Source organism: Panthera leo, chromosome C2, assembly GCF_018350215.1.
Source record: "Panthera leo isolate Ple1 chromosome C2, P.leo_Ple1_pat1.1, whole genome shotgun sequence".
Taxonomy (NCBI): domain Eukaryota; kingdom Metazoa; phylum Chordata; class Mammalia; order Carnivora; family Felidae; genus Panthera; species Panthera leo.
This window is the reverse complement of record NC_056687.1, coordinates 70,425,531-70,441,269: the sequence shown is the minus strand read 5'-3', so window position 1 is coordinate 70,441,269 and position 15,739 is coordinate 70,425,531. Positions and strand designations below refer to the sequence as shown.

Below are 15,739 nucleotides of genomic sequence, written 5' to 3'. Positions count from 1 at the left end.
TGTGCTCAACAGTAGCTTAGTAGTCTTAGAATAAATAACCTTAGACATCCTAGACTGAACCAGACTCGAAATTCTATGCTGGATGACTTGAAAACTTAGATTGCTCTTTTTCTCTTCTTTAAAAAGGGGGGGGGGGGGGATGCAACAGGTAGCATTTATATAGTTCAGAAAAGGGTTTAAGTGTAAACAGTGTAGAGTCCCCCTCCCACTTTATCTCCTCTCTGCCAAGTTCCCGCCATCACAACCAAGGCTACTATACATGTTTTATGTGTACCCTTCTTAAATATTATGCATATACAAATATATATCCTTGTATGTACTTTTTTATATATAAAAATATGCAGAATTGTGTACAAAATTCTAAACCTTGAATATTTTACTTAATAAATCCTGGAGCTTTTTCCATATAAATATATAGAGAGTTTTCTCATTTTATGTTACAACCACATAACATTAAATTGTATTCATTTTCCATGATTTATTTAACCAGTCCTATGCTGATTGATATTTATGCCATATGTATCTAAAACATAAAACTTTTGTCCTATGTTTGTGACAGTTTGAAATTGAAAATAAAGTTATACTCACCCTAGCAGAGAGCACTTAGGGACTCTGTTAGACATCAGCTTTGGAGAAGGGACAGAGTGCTGAGATCTTATTTAACCAAGTTCCAAGGTTTTACTAATAATTTTTACCATTCTGAGTCACATTGTACCTTCCTACAATTAGTGATAACATTATTCTAATAACCTTTTCAAGTTTGGGGGAAAAATGTCATAATTTCTGGTGACCATTGTTTGCATTAAAAGGCATTACCTTGAGGCGCCTGGGTGGCTCAGTTGGTTAAGTATCGGACTCCGACTCAGGTCTTGATCTCACAGTTCGTGGGTTCGAGCCCTGCATCAGGTTCTGTGCTGACAGCTCAGAGCCTAGAGCCTGGAGCCTGCTTTGGATTCTGTGTCTCTTTCTCTCTGCTCCTCCCCCATTTATGCTCTGTCTCTCAAAAATAATTAAACACTTAAAAAACAAAAAAATTAAAAGCATTACCTTTGTGAGTATTATGTTTTTAAGACTTCTTTTGTTTTTATCTTTTTTTGTTTTTAACTAGATCCTTACAATAAATGAGGATGGATCACTTGGTTTGAAAACCCCTAAATCTCACGTTTGTGAGCACTGCAATGCTGCCTTTAGAACGAACTATCACTTACAGAGACATGTGTTCATTCATACAGGTATTTCTTGAATTAAAATGGGCCTATGGCCATTAAGAGATTATTATTTTTACTATTTTCATCTTTGTGTAAATGTCATTCATTTCTAAGACTGTAACTAACCAGGTATTTATTTCAAATCAGAGATTTCATAGGCCAGAATATCAGAAGGAAACCAGGAAAACTTTAAATGAGAAAACAATGGGCACGAATGTGCATAATTAATTATAATTATAATATAATTATATATAATATAATTAAACACTTATCTGGCTTAATGTGTTCTTTTCAGTTAGAGAAACTGTTAAAGAATGTATTATTAAAAGCCTATCAACATTTATTTTTCTCTGCAAGACATCCAGATGGAGTTTGAAATATGAATTTGGGAATCAGATATTAAAAAATGATAATTAAGAACATGACATTATAGAGAGCAGAACTAAAGACTAATCACAGATCCTTGGGGAAACACACTGGACACGTAGGTTAAATTAAAGGATATGGGGTGGGAAGATAGAGTAGTAAGGTACGTTTGATGGACTAGGAAATTACAGTATCCCAGAAACTAAAAGAAGAGACGGTTCCAAGGAGGGTATAATCAGCAATGGCACAACCTTCATAGAGGATAGAGAGGAATAGAGAACTGAAGAAGAGCTGTTAGAATAAATAGCAAAGAGAGCACGAGTAGCTTTTAAGAAAGCAGAGTATAAGGGTTAAAGCACAAGTGGGTGGTGGAGGATTTGAGACATGGGGTAAACTACTCTATTAAGAAGAAATGGTGAAAAGGAATGAGAGAAAGTAATAAGGTTGGAGTGTTTCAAGATTTCTGGAAAGTTTGTTTGCAAAGGACAGACCTGAAGAATACTTACTAGGAAAGGTTCCAGCAGAGAAGGAATGATTGAAGAGACAAGATTTAAAAAAAAAAAAAAAAAGAAAAAGATGTTTGAAAGTTCCCAAAGTCCTGGAGAAAATAATTGAAAGGGCATAAAGTGATAGTTAGCCACAGAGAACAAGGTGGGTGGATCTTCTTTTGGATAAAAAGGAAGAAGAGATGTTTAAGATAGCATAGATAACCTGTAGAGTTCTTTCTAGTCTTCTGATTTTTTGATTGTTTTCTCCTTCCCTCTCTTTCTTCTTTTCCTTTTCCTTTCCTTCTCTCTCTCCCTTTCCTTTCCTTCTCTCTCTCCCTTTCCTTTTCCTTTTCCTTTTCCTTTTCCTTTTCCTTTTCCTTTTCCTTTTCCTTTTCTTCAGACATAGAGCAGATTTGATCTCATCTTTCTATGATTGTGAGAATGTGAATTTTCTAATTTTGGGGGGAAAATTGAGGAAATAAAATTCTGTTAAATTAATGAATAGTATAAAAATATTTTATGGATAATTTGGAATTTTAAAGAATTTGGGCTTTCAAGATTTATCTTTCCTCAGAAATAGTAACTATGAACTGTGTTTTATCCAGTAACTAATTTGTGGATGTGAAATTATTTTAAGGTGAAAAACCATTTCAATGTAGTCAATGTGACATGCGTTTCATACAGAAGTACCTGCTACAGAGACATGAGAAGATTCATACTGGTGAGTGTTGCCACCCTTCTTACGGTCATTAAGTTTATCATTCTAAATATGGGGAAAAATTTTTAACAGATAGCAACTGCTTGCCACTTTTCATCAGTTTTGTTTCTTAAGAGTGTATATCATAGTTTAGATTTTTCCTTTCAATAAATCAATCTTAACTGTTAAGACTTGGCTTTAATGTCCAAGCCCAATAAATTACTTTGAAATAGAATTTCATAATAAAATATATTTAAAAGGATGTAAGAAGATTTTTGTGAAATAGCTTTTTCCTAAGATGTTTAAAAAGTTTAGGGTTAGGTAATTATCGTTCATATTAATTAGTGGCAAGAAGCAAAATGCCTGAGCCCTAAGATACCACACTTTTTTTCCCTTACTAGTTCATGTATATAGCTTACTGTGTCAAGAGAGTTGTAATCCTAATAAATTGGAGACTTCCAGTTTTTTGGGCTAAGTTGTTAATGATTTAGAAACAAATATTTCAGATCACTTATAAAGGAACCCATACCTTAAAAAGTTAAGTCTTATTTTAGAGCAGGTGTTTATTTGCTTTTATTTTATTTGCTTTTATTTTATTTTATTTTATTTTATTTTATTTTATTTTATTTTATTTTATTTTATTTTTTGACAAATGTAAAGCCAAGTTTTATATATAACCTTGACTTAGTAGACTGTTAGCTTTTGACTTTGATGTCTATAAGCATGGTGAAAAGTGTTTCTTTAGAATTTATTTCTAGTGTTTTGCCTTTTTTGTGATGGAACAAAAGCAGAGTTGGTGAATTGGTATCACTTTGATTCTTACATTTAAACAGATTTGGGAATGATGGTGATATATGAATATTGAAAATACTAATGTTCTTCATATTTTTCTATATTAAGTAATTAAGCAAGTATCTGCCCAGTGTTATTATTTCGATGTTTTCTCAAGGTACCTGTAGTACCTATGAAAAGGCATCCTGGACAGTTTGTCATATAAAAGAAGCAACTTCTTCTGCCTAATAACTTCCCTTTCTTTTTGCCCCTAACAAAGAAGCATGAATGTGGCCGGTCTCCTTAAATAAAACTTCCAACTGTGCAGCACATGTATATACTTTAAAGTTCTACTTTTCAGAGATCATTATGCACAACATCCATTTCAGTTTCTTAAGTAAACATATATTCATCACTTCCAGATGGAAGGGAGTGTAATAGGCACTTTGGGAGAAAGAACAACTTTATTGATTTTATGCAACTTGTAGCCAAATTTATATTTCTGTACAGTAATAAAACCTGATCAGGTAATGACAAACTGCTTAAATAATTTTGTATGTTCTTAATACCTATTAGGTTTTGATGATTTACTCATTCATTCAACAAAAATTTACTGAGCCTTCAGTATTTTTCAGGTATCAGAAATACACAGGCAATATAAGGTAGTTTCCATGAAATTTATATTCTAATGGGAGAGACATACATATAAACAAGCACAGTGTGAGAAGTGTTGTAGAGTTTTATACAACATGCTGTTGTGCCCTTGAGCAAGAGTCAGATGTGTTAGCTATTAAGGGTATGTAGGGAACGGAACACAGACAAACTGCAGGAGGCTCAGTTGAGAGAGAGGGGGTGGGGGGAGAGAGGGGAGTGTGTGTGTGTGTGTGTGTGTGTGTGTGTGTGTGTGTGTGTGTGTATCTGACAAGAAGATTTTTGAAACAGTACTTTCTGTTACTGCACTCTGCTATTTTCTGTTCTGTTCTAGTAAATTTTTCTTTAATGTGCTGGTCACAACTCTGTAATCTCACTGGAAAAACAACTCTCCTAGGCCAGGAAGGGTATCTTGGATTTAAACAGGTTATAATGGGTAGTTAATATTTATTGATAATTTACTAAGATCAGATATTGTGCTAATAAATATTTTGTTAAATAGCTCATTTAGTTCTCACATTAATCTTGAAAGAGGAGCTATTACTGTCCACATTTTTTGTTGAGGAAGTAAGATGAAGCACACAGAAGAAGTTAAGAAATTTTTCTAAATTTATATAATCTGGTAAATATATGATGGAGCTAAGATTCCAACTTAACTCTGTGACTCCAGATATACATGTGAAATCACTTAACTGCAGAATGGGACTAGAAGCAGAACAATATCTTTGGACTTTTTTGAGTTTTTCTTGCTATGCCACTAAGCCACTTACAGCTTAGCCTTCCTAAGTTATTTAGTAAATATCTTCCTAAGATATTTAGTAATATCTAAAAAGGACGGAAGCAAAGGCTGGGGTTCTCATGTTATAGAGTATACAGTTAGAAAAAGATAAGAAATTGAGAGGAACAACCAGAGCAAACCAGTAACTATGGTTCCTTAACAGAGAAAAGTTTCTTTTGAAGAGAGACTCAGTTTGCTTCACTGTTCACCCCACCTCAACCCCCCAGATGGAACTGACAAAAAGGGAATTGCTTTTCCTTCTTCATTTTCTTGGTTCTTTTTATGGACTCTTTCTGAAGACAGTAAGGTACTTTTGTCTTGTAATCGAGATACCTGTAAGCTATACCTATCTGGGAATATATATTTAGAACCACAAATATGTTCTCCAACATGTATTATTCTGTCCTTACTGTTCTTCTTTCATGTTTTAAATGGCTTTTAGTTTTGGAGAGGGGGGCAGTGCCCTAAAGTTTGCCCATGTCAAGGCTTTCTCTCTCTAGGTTCTTAATTTAGAAGAATGCATCGAAGTAGTTATGGCAGTAAAGAAATTTTGTGTATTTTTATCCATTTTTAAATTGTCTAGAAGGTAATGAGTCATTTATCAACTGATCCTCAAAGGTCATGTCATGAGAAGAACTGCTAGTTCCTACAGGCTCAGTTTTCCTTACGGTCTCCCTCATTCCTCTAGGCCTCATTCTACTGACTCCTGTAGCTTTCCCAGCCTCCAAGCCTGTACTCTGCTCTATTTGCAACACGATTGAAAATCATTACCTGCTTGACTGCTTTTGTCACCAATCAAGAAATCTGTGGCTTTTAAAAACCAAAAGCTTGATTTGCTTTTCAAATAGAAAATTGTAAAACTCAGCTTGGATAGGTTATCACTTAATAATGTTTCCAGAATGTGGATTAACCTATGAAATATCATTTTTAGGGGGAGTACTGTTTCATCTAGAGGCTGATCCATGAAATTCTGGCTAAAGCTGTAGCCTAAAGCATTGAAAAGGGCAAATATTCTTGGGACTGCTATTTTTGGCATTTATGGGAGATTTCTATCTTCTTTGTGAATGTGTTCTAGGCCCTTTGCTTACGGTATGTTTGGGAATATGGGAGAGAAGGTGTGGACTTGAAGCCAAGATTGAACATAAACATCTTAATTGATCATTTTGTTTAGGGTCACGTACATACCAAAGTTAAGCATTCATTGTCACTGTCAGATTTACGATGTCATCATGTACTTTTATTTTATCTATGGTGTCTTTTCCTTTGCATTTTCAAATGCATATATAGACTAAATTTTCAAATAACATATATCCAGTTATGTTCTTCTCTAGGCACCTTGTCACACTTTTACTCTAAGGAAGTGGCAGTCTTACTGCCATGGAGAAGGGGGTATGGGTTTGAGGTGTAAAGAACTTAATATAATTTTCAATATTTTATTTTATTTTATTTGTTTTGGGGGGGGAGGGGGAGAGGGGGAGAGAGAGAATGAATGTGAATCCCAAGCAGGCTCCATGCTGTAGTGCAGAGCCTGATGCAGAGCTGGATCTCACGAACCTTGAGATATCATGACTGAGCTGAAATCAAGTCGGATGCTTAACTGACTGAACCACCCAGCTGCCCCTCAATATTTTATTTTAATTTTGTATTAGTTCTCTAAATTCCAATAAGTAGTAAACCACAGAATACCTATCTTGATATTCTGCCTGTTTTAGCAAATCATGGTTATTTTTATAGTATGGCAGTTTTCATAATTTATTTTTATCTCATTAGTAAGATGTCAGGAGCCATTTTTGTATGTGGGGAAGTTTTTATAGAATCTTCTTCCTCCCTAAAATAAAAAGGATTTTGAAAATCAAATCATTCAGAGTTAAGCATTTTCATTAGTTTCTTTTCCTTTTTTTTTTTTCTTTAAGGCTTTGGGGGCGCCTGGGTGGCTCGGTTGGTCAAGTGTCCGACTTTGGCTCAGATCGTGGTCATGAGTTTGTGAGTTCGAGCCCCACTTTGGGCTCTGTGTTGACAGCTCTCCGCCTGGAGCCGGCTTCAGATTCTGTCTCCCTCTCTCTCTGCCCCTCCCCTGCTCACAGTGTGTCCGTCTCTCTCTTAAAAATAAACGTTAAGAAAAAGCTTTTTTAAAGCTTTAGTTCTTCATACATACAATTGTATAGATGAAACATAAGAACCTGGAAAACCTGTCACCTAAGTTAGCACTCTTTACACCTGAAACATGTTGAGCTGCTTTTCCTTCTGACTCTGACTTTTATTCGCAACCGTGTTAAAAGGCTGAACGATAGCATTTTCTTTTTTTAAAAACCAGTTGGGCTAGTGGGGTGGAGTAAGAATGTTGATTCACCCTTGACTAAATTAACTCAACACTTTGTACTTCCTTCTTTATAGTTCAGTTATTAATAAAACATACAATTTTTTTCTCTTATTTGAATCCCCAATCTGTAGTTTATTAGCTATAATAGAGAGAGGTCTCATTAAAGGAAAATGTTACAGACCTAGTTAGAGTTTAACTCTTGTTTGTGGAGATGAAGGAAGTGAATACTGTTTTTGCTACTGAGGATGTTGCCTGCATTACTTGCTGCTGGCACTTTGATTGCTGAAGCTAGATACTAGCACTGGCATGGGCAGAGCCTGCCAAGAAAGATTAAGCAGGGAACTAACTACAGATTGCTGTGACTGACATTTCTCTGGTTTAACAAAGCCAGAAACCAGGTTTTTTCCCTCTGTAAAACTGTTGATAGTTCACACTAAAAGATTTGATTACACATAAAATACATATAAAGCTTTTTAACACTATAAAACCAAGTATCTCAGTAAAGATGTAAAAGAAATCATACACACACCCACATATACACATGTGTATACACACACATACGTACATAAATAAATAAAACTATGTCATACTTTTAAAGTTTTTTTATTTGTTCGGAGAAGTCATTCTGAAAATTAACTCCATTTTAACATTATGCATTAGTACCGAAATACGGAGAACCAGAGGCTGTATAATGAAAGTTGCCTAGTTTTCAGTTGTGTATATTTTGTGTATGTGAGTCCCTTCCCCTCAAATCCATGTGAAATGTTCTTTGTTAGTTCATAGTGTCTGTAGTTAAAAAAAAAAAAGTTTATCGTTTGTTTTGACAGTCTCTAGTTTAACAAATTGGGAATCTCGAAGTAGTCTCATTCTTTTATTTGTATCATTATTGAATGAGTGAACATGTGAGTGAGATGACTCACAATTTGACAAGTCCTGTACAAGCAAGTACAGACAACATGTGCTTGAAGTGTTTAGGCCAGTGAAGATTCAGATCGGTGGCTTCGTGGAAGATGTTAGAGTTTTCCATGTGTTACATGGCAGTTAGGTGTCATCACGGGAACTATAGGTAGTAGAGCAGAAGCATGATGAAGCCAGGACCAGGAGAAAAATCTGGTGTATTGAAGTTGGGAATGTTTGGGCAGAGATAGGTAAGCAGATAATAAGTTCAGAAACACAGAGAGAGTGACAGACATTTTGAAAGACATCAGGACAATTGGAGATGCCACATAACAGGACAAGCAGTGTGTCTTGCTAGGTATGCTAAATGTGCTAGGTTAAAAGAACCAAAAAGAGGCAGGTACTTTAAGATAGTTAAAAAGCTAGAAATTCCTAAGAATTCAGATCATGACCCTAATAATAATGTCAAATAAATTTATTGAGTACCTGTTCTCTGCCAAGAACTGAATTAAACAGTACATAAGTTATCTCACTTTATCCTCACAGCAGTCCTGCAAGGAGAGGCTACTATTCTCCCCCCCCCCCACCCCACTTTTTTTTTTTTTTTACAGGTAAGGAAACTGAGGGTCAAAATGATTAAATAGTAACTTGCCTCAGTGTGCGCAGTTGGTTAACAACACAGTCCGGGTCTTCAGAATTCATTCTCTTAACCAGTATGCTATTCAAAGGGTAGATCAAGCACCAAGAAAATTTTGGGTTGACAAAAACTTTTGATTTTAAACATGGAGGTTTTTATTTTGTTCGGGTAAGAGCAGAGCCACTCACAGACCTGGCCTTACAGCTTGCAGGTAACTGGGTGTGCCTGCCTGAAATGAAGTCTGTGGATGTAGCAGTAAGAGCAGGTCCCACCTGATATGGAGTAAAAAGCAAGATGGACAGTGTATAAGTGGCCATTCTGAATAGAGCAGAAAAGGGGATGGTGTAGATGGGGGGTGAAGAGCTAAGACTAGAAAGCTTGATTTTAGAACTGTATTGTCAAATCTTGATGCCAGGCTAAGGAGTGACAAATTTATTATCCTGTAAGCATTATAAAATATCAGGGCATTTAAATTCCATGTTGGAAGTATATTATTGGTCTGTGAAGAAAAGTGGAAATTTAGTGAATGTGTTACTTTTTTTGTTAACTGTTTAGAACTAAACAAATAATTTATTCAGATAATTGCAAATGTATTAATCAAGTTTATTTTCAGGTATTAAAGGTTTTTAAACAAATGAAACAACATTGTTAAGCTTTAAGGAATGTAATATTACTTCAGTTTTGTGACCAAGTTGTGAGAAGTAGGCAAAATTTGGAAACCAATGGAGTATTGCAGTGAAACAGAGTTATGTATTTTGGACTTTAGATCCTCTTCATTGTTGTTTTTAATATTTAAATTCATGTATTTTGAGAGAGAGAGCAAGTGGGGAAGGGGCAGAGAGAGAGTAGAGAGAGAACCCCAAGCAGTCTCCATGCTGTCTGTGCAGAGCCTGGCGCAGGACTCGATCTCATGAACCCTGAGATCATGGCCTGAGCTAAAACCAAGAGTCAGATGCTTAATCAACTGAGTCACTGAGGTGCCCAAGATTCTCTTCATTTTTGGACAGTATAGGATGCACTAATTCTCAGGAAAAGAGCTAAAAAAGGACTCCCCACATTTAACTTAACACATAGAACTTCTAAATTTTTTGAAAGTTACTTCTGGGCAGCAGTTTCTCAGTTTTGATTGTTTTAAAATCATTTTTAGTTACTTTAGAAAATGTGGTTAGTCTAGAACAAGATAAGTTACTTTAATATGGGTCTTTCCCTGACTCCCCCCTACCCCTTATTATTTCATACTCCACAGAAGATGAAGCATTAAGACAGTTGAATCTAAATCTGATGGTTTCTTGTACACATTCTTTTGGAAGAATACAGTTACTTCCTTGAATTCAAATACCTGAAGACCTTCAGTATTTGAAGCTTTCTGACAACTACTACTTATTATTCCAGAATTCATTTGAGTGGATTACCAGCATTCATGCTTTTCACATCTAGAATTCGTTACATTTTCAGATGTTTGGATTGGCTGATAAAGAAAAAAAATTATTGGTTGAAAAAGTTTTTCATTTGACAACTCTTAATGACAATTTCGGGATTCATATATTTTATTAGGGTCTTTGATGGAAGAGTGGCTGACAAAATGTACTGTCTGGTTTGGACAAAAGATGAAGAAATAGGATATAGAGTAAGGCGATCTGATTTTACTTATCAAGGTTATTTGTTCTTATTTTCCTGGATACTTTAATTCTTTTTAATGTTTATTTTTTATTAAAAAAAATTTTTTTTCAATGTTTATTTATTTTTGAGAGACAGAGACAGAGTGTGCGTAGGGAAGGGGCAGAGAGAGAGGGAGACACAGAATTCAAAGCAGGCTCCAGGCTCTGAGCTGTCAGCACAGAGCCGAGTGCAGGGCTCAAGCCCACGAACTATGAGATTATGACCTGGGCCGAAGTCGGACGCCCAACCGACTGAGCCACCCAGGTGCCTCTAATGTTTATTTATTTTTGAGAGAATGGATATGAGGCAGAGAGAGAGGGAGACACAGAATCGGAAGCAGGCTCCAGGCTCTGAGCTGTCAACACAGAGCCTGATGTGGGGCTTGAACTCACGAACCATGGGATCATGACCTGAGCCAAAGCTGGACATTTAACTGACTTGAGCCACCCAGGCACCCCTCCTGGATACTTTTAAGTTCCTTAGACGTTATCTCTGAAGAGTTTCTGATTTTCACAAGTTCTTAAATGTTATTATCATTTTCAACTCTTACTTTGAATTTTATGGAAGTGTCTTAACATTCTTTGAAAGCAGCCACAATAATAGGAACTGCTTCTACATATTTTATAACTTTTTTGCTCTCCTATAGATCTTTTGGAGAGAGTCACATGAACTTCATGATACTGTTAGGAAGCAAATATGTCATAGGACTGACATCCTAATGTAGTAGTAGGTAGTTAATTTATCTCTTCAGCTCCATCTCCTGTGCTGCTTTTATGCTGTTTGCATTATTGGTCATTGATGGAAATACTTCCTACTCTTTATTTTCTACAGGACATAGAAAATAAATCAACTAGAAGTTTATTGATTCCCCCTCCCCATATATTTTCATCCATCTGTAAATTCTTTCCAAGGCTTAACTGATTCTTCTTTACTTACATTTCATTATCTATTTTGATTTTGACTTTCTAAGGGCATATAAAGAATAACTGCTAAGCAAGAACTTTCAGTGTGCATTTTTAATTATTCTAGAAAGTATATTCAGTCAACTCTTAATTACCTTGGGGAGCTGACTAGATTATAGATTATTTAAAATTTAAAAAGACAGACGCAATTGTGAAAAAATAAATACTGGCACAAAAAGAATAGCATATATTGCTATTGTTTGAAGCTACAATAGTATTCTCATATATAGTCCTGTTCTCCTTATATAATGGAAGAGTGGTCTTCATCCTTAAAATTCAGTCAGGTGTGTTCTTACCTACTTCATCTACTTTTTAGTTATGTATCATTGGATAGAGGGGAGGGACATGAAGTCTGATCAGCAGTAACTCTATAGAGTCTTAAGAAGGTAGCTTTATACCTATAGACAGATCTTCCTGTTAAGACATTTTATTTTTCTAATGCCAGAATTGGGAGGAAATGGAGGATGGACTCATGGAAACCTGGAACTGAAAGGTATTCTTTTAAATTGTTAGGATTCAGTGAAAAATACCAGGATTTCCTTATGCTAAAGCCATGGGCATAAATGATTAGGGACTAGGAGATATTTGAGGGGCTGTTATTAAGGAGATGAAATGCGAAGCAGGGGTGGAGAAGAGAACTATCGTTACAAGGAGGGGTAGAGGCCACCTACTAAAAACATTGCTTGATGCTGCACTTAACCGTTGAGACTTCTATTATTTAATAGGAGAATTTGCTCAGTGGCTAACTGATGTTGTGTAGGTTTTTTTATGATATTAAAAAGAATTAGATTGTAGCCACGAAATAGACAATGGTAACAGACTGTTCTAGCAGAATAATAGCAGTTTTGGTCATTTTTCCCTTTGTATTTCATGTGATATTTTGTATTTCTAAGCTGTTAACATTTGCATTATTTTAACATTTTGGATCACAGTTCTTGAATGATAAATATGTTCCTGAATATTGTGTATAAACAAAGTTTACATTAAATCATTACAGTGGTGAATTGAAAGTTGAAGCCATTGTTCTTTAACAATCAGGATTTATTTGGTCAGGAGTGTTTGGATTTTAGATTGACTAATTAGCTATTAAAGTTTTTTTGTTTTTTTTTTCCCCCCCCGGGACGCCTAGGTGGCTCAGTCAGTTAAGCGTCCAACTTCAGCTCAGGTCATGATCTCATGGTCCCTGGGTTTGAGCTCCATGTTGGACTCTGTGCTGACAGCTTGGAGCCTGGAGCCTGCTTCAGATTCTGTGTCTCCTTCTCTCTCTGCCCCTCTCTGCTCTCTCTCTCTCTCAAAAATAAATAAATGATAAAAAATTTTTTTTAAGTTTTTTTTTTTTCTACTGAAAGTAACTTCTGAAATGAATCCCAATCTTTCTTTTTCTCTCTCATTGCAACAATTGTTTTTATGAGGTTTCTTAGGAATGCCACTATCATACTCTTGCAAAGTAATGAGGATCTGAATTTATGAACAAGACATTAAGACCAGAAATGGAATGAGATTGATGTGAGAGATATTTTAAAGGAAGAATAAGTATAGATGAAATTTAATAGCAGTGTAAACAGAAGTAACTAATGGAGTGAAGGCAGTATAGGCCAGTTGGTTCTCAGCCTTTATTGTGGAACCCTGGGTTTCAAATGAAATCCTACATGGAGCAACATCAATAGTCAATTAAAAAATAAGGGAAATGATTTCAGGTGGTCTCCTTGGCTCTTGATTAGTTGACAGATGTTACCAGTACTACTCAATTGTTACTTATTCAAGGAGACTGTGCCAGGTTTGAAGTGACTGAAGAATTAGCCTCTGTGGAACAACTGTAGGCAAGAATATTTTCAAAATGGAATGATACACTTTAAATGGTTAAATTAAATCTCAATAAAGGTGGTTTTATTTTCTTAAAAAGAATACACAAGAAAACATTATTTCAGTATAATCCAAAGTGGACTCCACTAAGATGTGTTACAACTGATTGTGGGAGAAATATGTGTGGAGCTGAAAAAGTTTAGTTGAACTAATTTACAGAGCTTGAGAAAATGTAAAGCATTTAAAGCTTGTTCATTGTATTACCTGAGCAGTACTTTGTGGAAACATTTGAATTTATTATGTGTCATTGAACCAGTAGTTATCAACTGCAATCTTCATTTGCTCTAATGGATTTAACCCTTATTGCTCCCATGAATTTTCCTCTGAAACAGAAGCGAATATCCTGACTTATTCTAATAGCAGTTTAATATGTTAGAATTGGTAAAGTTTCATTGGAAGGTTGTTGTTCTTTTTTTTTTTTTTTTTTTTTTTTAATGTTTATTTTTGAGAGAGGGAGAAAGAAAGGGAGAGAGAGAATCCCAAGCAGGCTGTACACTGTCAGCACAGAGCCCATTGTGGGGCTTGAACTTGCAAACTGTGAGATCATGACCTGAGCTAAAATCAAGGGTCAGATACTTGACTGACTGAGCCACCCAGGCACCCCTGGGAGTTTCCGAATATAGATGTAACGTTAGAATTTTTCTGAATGAGAACTACTCCCAACCACTATTATATAGAACAATGGAAAATGGCTCTGAAAATTAGGTTTTGCTGAAGACTTGAAAATGTTTCTTAGTAAGTTAAACCTAATGCTACAAGGGGAAAACAGTGTTGATAGTGAAACTTATGTGGTAAAGTCGTTTTGAAAGCTGCTAATGTTGAATCACAAAATGCTGCTTTATACACTTCCCCTATTGTTACCAGTTACAAGAGGCAAAATCTCCATTCCCACATAAATATGGGGTAGATACATTTTCCAGCCTCAAATTATATTTTCATTAGATTTTAGACCTTGATGCAAGCGCAAAAGAAATTTTTGTATTTCACAAACCATTCAACTGTAACGCCACCTCCTCTTTCAGTTGCAAGTAATTCATCTCCAATGTAATAGCATGCTAAAAGGCAAATATCAAGAAAAGAATCTAACAATTCTATAAATGCCTTCCAAGTGATGAATAATTCTTAATTAAAATTCTATTTTCATGGATTAATGTCAGTATCTTTGTGACTTTTAAGAGTTTTAAAGAATACATAAAATCTCATTACAGATCAGCATTAGCAGATAAACGTTTGCAATCAACTTTGATGATAAGGAACATTAACTTCCAACCCCAATTCAGTGAAACACAACATCCTCCCATAAAAAATTATCCCAGTCTTCTCATTAGTACATCTGTATGGTCAGAAATTATATTCTATTATTACTTTGCTATTCTGTTATTATCATCCTTATTATTATTATATGTTGAATTTCATCAATAAAATATACATGGAAGTTCTTTTTTCCTTATAGAAGTATGTATACAATATCCTTGATTTTTACCTCTTTGCCCACAAAACTTAATATATTTACTATCTGACTCTTTATAGGGTAAGTTTGCCAACCAGTGTCAAAGTTTATTCTTTGACTGTCCTACTCTGTCAGTTCTTAGACCTCTGCTTTATTGATGATCTTGTCATTCATTCTACCTCACTCTTTGTCATACCTTAGGCTAGTGGTTACCAAACCTTAATCTCTTCATGATTTCAGTTTCTCATTTTCTAAGCACTATCTCCTGTCATTGCTGCTGATGCTTTCTGGTACTTAGGTTTCAACAATCTTTTATCTCTACTAGGACCTACAGTCCAGTCATTATACCTCCTTTTCACTAGCGCTCCTTTTCCTCAGCATCTCTTTCCTTTCCAGTTTAAATTCTGTTGTCATCGTAATCACTACTTTGCTTAACTCATACTTTTTGTTCTCTCTCATACATAGTACTCACTTGGCTAAATTACAACTTTGGGAAATTTAACTCTTGCCGTTTGTGAAATAAAACAAAGCTGTGCTGAATTAGGGTCACATTAAACATTAAGTGGGGCCCTTAATGCCTTTTGGAAATCATGTATTCCCTCACAGTCCATTCAGTCTACCACTCATCTAGATGGGGTCCATATTTCAGCCCATGAGCCAGTTCCACCTGTTGCCTGTTAGGGTAATTAAACTTTTATTGGAACATAGCCATATCCATTCCTTTATGGAATGTCAGTGGCTGTTTTCTCCTTCCAGTACCAGAGTTGAGTAACTGTGACAGAGATTGTATGACTCTGAAAGCCTAAAATATTCACTGTCTGATCTTTTACAGAAAAAGCTTGCCAACCTTTCTCCCAAATATTTCATACCTTCTCCTTTTCATAAACCTCCAACATTTCCTCCTACCCTCTCACTTTCAGCTGATTGTCTGTTTCCTATTTCACTGAGAAAATCAAAATAATCAAAAGAGAACTTTAGTTCCTAGTACTGTA

General features: G+C 35.4%; 1 protein-coding gene across 9 annotated transcripts in view; it reads left to right on the top strand.

Annotated features, from left to right (window-relative positions):
* The window catches only part of ZNF148 (zinc finger protein 148), a 162,540-nt gene that overhangs the window by 130,570 nt on the left and 16,231 nt on the right, over positions 1-15,739 (top strand). For all 9 annotated transcript variants that reach the window (XM_042955705.1, XM_042955706.1, XM_042955708.1 and 6 more), the window contains 2 exons: positions 1,109-1,232; positions 2,700-2,783. In XM_042955705.1, the coding sequence (XP_042811639.1) occupies positions 1,109-1,232; positions 2,700-2,783 (208 nt within the window). The remainder of the gene's footprint in view (positions 1-1,108; positions 1,233-2,699; positions 2,784-15,739) is intronic.